The 6,963-nt window shown below is 37.5% G+C and overlaps 1 protein-coding gene across 1 annotated transcript; it reads left to right on the forward strand.

Annotated features, from left to right (window-relative positions):
- The first annotated feature begins 1,504 nt into the window (after positions 1-1,504).
- On the forward strand, positions 1,505-6,658 carry LOC145443748 (uncharacterized). Its single transcript, XM_080321708.1, has 3 exons — positions 1,505-1,942; positions 2,442-2,677; positions 6,385-6,658. The coding sequence occupies exons 1-3, from the start codon at positions 1,783-1,785 to the stop codon at positions 6,571-6,573; spliced, it is 585 nt and encodes a 194-aa protein (XP_080177834.1). The 5' UTR covers positions 1,505-1,782; the 3' UTR covers positions 6,574-6,658.
- The last annotated feature ends 305 nt before the right edge of the window (positions 6,659-6,963 follow it).

Genomic DNA, 6,963 nt, shown 5'->3' on the forward strand with positions numbered 1-6,963 from the left:
GTGCAGCTTCTTGCAAGCAACAACAGACATGGATCTTTTTCTTGTCAACATTATGTCAATTACTTGTTCACACGATAAACTACAATCTGCTATAAGTCAAACATGATGGAATTCTGAATACGTACCTATTCTAGACAATGTCAGTTCAATTCACATACATAACAGAGTATAATACAGCGTACCTATACTAGACAATGTCTGTTCAATTCACATATATAACAGAGTATAATACAGCGACCTGTTCATTACAGCCAGCAGCGTCTGGTACTGCACACTGCACAGTAAGGAGTCAGTTTTAAAACCATTATACCAGAGTATTATATTCAACTCGAAGATTACCAGAAACCAGAAAACTTTCAAAATGAGTCATCATCACTCCTACTAAGAGACTTTCGGTTGACTATCAAAGTTCCAGAATATTTTAAGGTTTGTGATGGTGCAACATTACCAAAGCTTATTGATATTATTGGATGATGTAATATGGAGAAAGTTCAATCATTCTCTCTACCATCCAAATTATGATTGGTGGATATAAAAATCAACTACTAAGTCATTCAAACAAGATTTTGTTGTTAAGCAGCAATGTAACAAACCGTCACATGCTAATTGGCATTGCAAACTTGGTAAAACCAACCGACATTTTTAACGGCGGTCTGAAAATCAACAATTTGCTTGTAACTTTTTTTCTGTACATTTTCAAGACAAAGTTCTATGGAGGTGAGATAGAAACATGTTGCTTCCGCAGATTTTAAACCCAAAACTGGCTTTCTAGCATAAGCAGTTATCAAGATATGGCAAAATTAGCTGTTTTCAGCGCGTTTGGTGAATAAGCTCAGCCACTGGAGGGCGAAAGAACCTGAAATTATGGCAGAAGTTATTCATTTTGAATTTGGGACCAAATATCAGAGGCACTTTTTCAAATTCAAATTTTTCTTTTTTTCACTCCACCCTAGTATATAGCCGAGGATGAATAATTGCATTTCAAAGTAACTTATACCAAAAGCTAATTAGAGACCGTGGCGCACCAGACCCTTACGGAAGATAAGCGCCACTACTACTTTTTACCATACTAATAATAATAATAATAGTACATTACGTTATATCGCAGTAGGGGGTATCATCAAGTGTAATTATACGCTTAGACATTCCGTCCTTTCATCATCATCATCATCACTATCTTTTGTTTTCCTTGATACATAGAAACAATGTTTGCAACATATACGATACTGATTGCGGAATTGATACATGAAAACCAAACATTTACACTCCAAAATTACTTCCCTCTCAAACGGAAGATAAATTTATTTATAGATTGTGTGTTCCCATGGAAAACTGTCGGATTATTATAGATATGTGACAGGGTATAGTTTAAAGTCGGAAGACGATACAACAATCCGTCACTTCGGTATTGTCGAATCGGAGACGAGGACGTTTCTGGTGAGCCACAATGTGATATCAAGTCTCACTCGAAGTGGGATAACGATTTTAGTTTCTTAGATACTTGGCTTGGATACGCTATCCAGAAATAGTGGTCGCCTTCCATCAGAGTGGAATAAACATTTTAGAAATTGAAACTCAATTAGTTCAAGTCTGTTAATAAAGATTAATTGTGACTGCAATCAAAAGTCTTATCAATGATGACATCAGAAATAATATAGCAGCATACATCGGTAATATCCAGTTGAAGAATTGATGTCGTCACACCTGGCACAGTCCGCGTCTAGCAAAACGAAACGTAGCTGCAATTTTAAATTTAAAAGATCCTAACATATAACACTTACTATGAATCCGGTGATATGGTGTGTTACTGGAGCTCTAATATTCGCAAATACGATTATCGCGTTACCGTACGATGGTAATCGATTTCCGACGACCGAAGAAGTCATACAAAGACTTTCCACTTTGGAATATCGCCTGAGCTTGAAAATACTTCAACACACTGGTAAGAGTTTCCATGAGCATTATCATCTGCATAGGTTACCAGTAATGAAATATTTCTATTTTTTCGTAGCATTCAAGTAGATTTCGTCGTATTGCGCTATTTACTCAACTAGTTATGATTTTTTGCTACCTCTGCTGCTACTTCACAGTTTTATGTTTCAGGCAAAACTTGGCCTTAAACGGATACTTTTTTATTTACTTGGTAAACGCTGCTCCTATGTTTGTACTGAGGTAGAAATTTATGACATTAGTTCTACTTGTTCTTGATTGCCAACAATGACTATTTTGACCTCCTCTGGACATAACGATATTAATACTCAATGTTTAACTATAGCAAAATTAACGTCGTGTGAAATTCCATTTTTGTGTAATGAGTACACAACTAATCCGTACAGTTTTAAATGTCACAAATGTGGTTTGAACATCAAGCTTATAGAAAGAAATATGAATCATTAGTCGTCTTGTAAAACACTTCTGTCGAATCGTTTATTTGCTTCCAGATAAGTGCGCAGTTGAATGGAATGGCATCTGCTTCTTTGCCTTATTCTATCATCCCCGCAAAGCAAATAAGGAGGCCGCAAGATTAGCTTGCGAAAAACGAGGCGCGCAACTTGCCAATATTTATGCTGAAGATCAATACGATGATATTATGGAGTATCTGAGACCACATATCGCTGCCAGAAATGATGGGGGGAACGGATTTTCAATCAGGACTGGAATGAGATACGAGCCCAAGGTATCAAACATTTTCCTTCAAACTATATACCTAAATATCCATGTTTGGCACTCGATTAGGGAAGGAATGTGGCATTTACAAGTATTACTAAATATGCCATGGTTCGAAACGATTATTGGACGATATCATTAAGCATATGTGGTCAAAGTATTCAAGTAGGATTCTCAGATAGAAGTCTAGTAGTAAAAGTAGCCACGTAAATCTTACTTAAATACGAGTAGAAGTATAGTGTGTTCCGAAATACCCCAATGCTACTTCAAGTTAAAGTACAAACTACAATTAGTTGGATTTGGGTACTATCAGGTGGTCAGTAACGAAGTACTTCTACTTTCTTGAAATACTCAAGTAGTTTTCCGCTACTTGGGTACTCACTCAAGTAGATCTAATTTACCGCTACTTCTACCTCGTAATATATTGTGATATACCAACTTACTTTTAGCTATTTTCAGTTTGTCTAGTAGAAGTAGTTTAATCCTCCAATCAGAAAGATAGCCTGAGGAATTTCGGAGCTGTTTTGACGGAGTATCATCATTTTCATGAACGTTGAATAAAGCTCATAATTTTCGAAGTGCTTCGCGCACACTGGATAAGGAGTGAACAATATGATTTCATGAAAGTATTGGTGAATATAACTTAGGTAGCGGGTTGCGTGGTTCCGTTCACACCGCATTGTTGCCCATATGAAATATTTCATCGCTGCATATGCGGCGCATCATAACGTTTGAAACTGATGTTTCGCAATTTAGCATTTACTTATCATATCGTAATCTAGCAGTCCATGGCGTGTCCTAATCTGGAAAAGTGGACTCTGACTTTTTTTTAGCTTTAGTCCTGTTTTTAGCATATCACCTTTGAAAGTTACTGTACTTAAGACATCAAATATATTTCCCGCCTTCAGAAATAGTATTTGTATTTCTCTTTCTATTCCCAGTATCATACTTTGAGTTTTAATTAGTTTCAGTTCTTTTGACTGGAGAACATACATGCTGAAGTATAAAAACAAGTGTAGTAATGCCTTTAATTTCCGGAAATAAAGCTACACAATATGACATTTTTACGATACATCATATCTTTGATTAACGTTTACTAATCGCACAAAGTGTTCACACCGTATCCGATACAACCTCTCCGTATTGCTCTCCGACTAAACTACGGGCCTTACAATATGGGGGAGCGCTATGCCATGATGTTTTCTAAAAGGGCTGTTCGAGTAAACAGTGGAATAGTGTCGCATTTCCATATCAATACTATATATCATTTTCATCCCATGATGCGGACGAATGCTTATGCTGTTGAAAATTGAATACCTCCCGGTATGCATTAATACGAATCAAGCTCTGCACCTTTCGCATAGCTCAATTTGCAGCTTTTGACAATCCATGCGAGCGAATTACCATCGTCTTCACAACTAGTTACGTACTTGAGTATTTGAAGTCAGTCTATTCTACTTCTACTCCACATAGTTTTAGGTTGCTTACTTAAAAAGTACTTCTACTCGTACTTGAGTAGATCTCTTCGACGCTACTTCTACTTCAACATGAGTAGCTTTCTTGACTACTTTGACCACCTCTGGGTACTACTTATGTATGCAAGCTGTTACCAAAGGCAGTACGCTAATAACTAAGCTATCGTGGACTGTCAAAAGCTGGAGAGCTGTTTCCCGCTATTATAGCATGTGACCGCATCATGTGATGCCAAGTATAGTCTTTGCTATACAGTATAGTGGTTTTTAACCTTCTACAGCAGGTCGGCAACTTGTTTCCCACGGACTGGCAGCGGTGTTCGTATACTTTTGCAAGTAAAGTGAAGGTTAACTAGATTGATGTAATTAGAACATAATACTTTCACTTAACGAACTGTTAATAGCGAAAAGTATGTTAGCCACAGACACAATGACGAAGTAGAATGCGAAAATAAATAAATTTACTTTGATAAGTCATGCAACAAGAGCAATACTACTTGAGTGGGGGAAACCAGGGACAAATGTAATACGGGGCAAATGTAACAATGGGCCAGACCACTTGTGGGATCAAGGATTGTCCTTGATATTTCAAATGCAACTGAGCTACCTATTGCAGTGATGAGCGGATGTTGATTTTAGAGAGTCCGAATCCGTCCGACAGTTATGGTGTCTGCGGAACTATCCGTCCGACTCCGAAGAATCTCATCCAACTAGCAGGTTATGTTTATATGGCTCGGTGGTTCTGGATGATTGATTCCGCCAATCATAATGGAGAAGCACAAGGAGGAGTTGACTAGGTTTTCGTTTCATTGTAACTGTAAAGTAATTCTGGAATTTATAGCCTTGTTATAGATGGTATTAGTTTACCTTAGTAAGGTATGCATGTATCTTGAATGATTTCAAATAGGACTTAGCTTCTGGTAGGCTACTGTATCGTCAACGCATTATTACAATAATTATCATACATTTTATCTGTGTACATATCTTCTTATATAACTTCCTATATAATTATACAGAAAGTTTATTGTATATGATTGTATGCGTATTCCAATTTGATTGGCAGATAAGGAACTTTAGATAGTTGCCAGCCGATGCTATGAAACAAATATATCCACAACTATCTAAAGTTCGCTATCTGCTAGACTGTCTAATCGCGTCGAGCAAGTGCGGCGGTGAAGACATCGATCCATGTAACGGGTTAAAGAATGACGCAAACTTTCAGTAAATTTCAGTTCCATTTCGGTGGCGTTCTGAAGAAAGTGTCTGTGGTCAAAAAATATTTTCGTTTTGCCGTTCAATTTGAGACCACGTCATTTTTAGAGCACTGTGCCCCTTTAAGCGTACCTAGGAATGGGGCCCATGGATAATACGCCAAAGTGCTATCTGCATTAATATGCAAAAATATTGACGAGGCGTAGCCCAAAAGCATACCAACTTCATTTTCTTTGATTGTTTACATTATTTACAACTGTCTGACGTTGATTTGTCTGTGTCACAACTTATATTTGTAATATTTTTGTTCCAAAATGACGTTGTTACAATAGCCTCATTCTGGTCTTACAATTACCCCAGGGTACAATTGTCTCCTGTCTCATCTAATTGGCAAAATTAGAAGTATACTTCGCTGCTGACCACCTACGTAATTAACCTAATTTTCACACAGCCATGAGAATTTAGAGATCTTAAGAATTTTGAACACTCAATGTTACGACGAATACTCTGGATCATGATTTTAGAAATGGGTCGGAATAGCGTTCGGCAAGTTATACTAAATGGGATTTCGTACACACTGTCATCTCCCGTTAAGCCTAAAAGCCGTACCCAGATCAGGACAGTATTAGAAATTTCCGGTTGAAAGTAGCCGTAGAGATTTCCAACTAATAAAAGGTAAGTAGTTTTGAGCCCCGTTTTGCCTAGGAAACTGATGACTGTCAACTAGAAGTAGAAGTAGAAGTAGTCTAAATTTTAACTATTTACATAAGTAGTGCAAGTAGGCGAAATCTACTTGAAGTAAAAGTAGACGTACTTTATTACTGACCCCGTCCTTCTATATTATCGTTACATTATCATGCAGGGTATTATCAATTACACAATCCATCGTTTCGGTAAATTGACCCGTTTCCATGATGCAGAACTTGAATTCAGAGATACAGTATGTAATGAATAGGAATGTAGCGATTGCATCAGCATAAATATTATCGGCATTACATGTGTAGAATGACGTGCCTTCATTTTTACTGTCTAGTCTCGGATCATTTACCTGTCGGATGGCACCAAGGCGCCATTCGTACACTGGGGATCGGGATATCCACACGCGGATTCTCATAGAACGACTGTGCTCGTACACGTGTATCCTGAAGGATCGCCGGCTAATGGAATGTTGAACATGGGATCTGCCGGAGGTTTCGCAGCTCTATGTCAAATAAATATTTAGAATGCCAGAAATCTTACAAATAAACGAATTCATTACTGAATTATTGAAATACAGTAATCGCAATAATAAAAACGATGTCTATAAATAGTCAATTGGTTATTTATAAGCGTGGCACACGGTTTGAGGGTGCAGGTAAGCTATACTGTAGTGTTGCAGCACATCCCATTCAAATTGTTTGAGAATGGTGATATCCACATTTTATTTGAATACTACCAATATGCGATACCGGCTATTATCATTCGGCCTAGACAAACAATTTGTAAAGTTATTCACAATGCGCGATGCAATGAACACAATGTATATGACTGCTGGACCGACGATGTGAGGTTTATCAATCGCACTTTCAACCTGACCTACATTCATTAATAATAATTACATCCGCCATAGCAA

This window comes from Botryllus schlosseri, chromosome 1 (genome assembly GCF_051294905.1).
Source record: "Botryllus schlosseri isolate E-star chromosome 1, Bs_hap1, whole genome shotgun sequence".
In the NCBI taxonomy this organism is placed as follows: domain Eukaryota; kingdom Metazoa; phylum Chordata; class Ascidiacea; order Stolidobranchia; family Styelidae; genus Botryllus; species Botryllus schlosseri.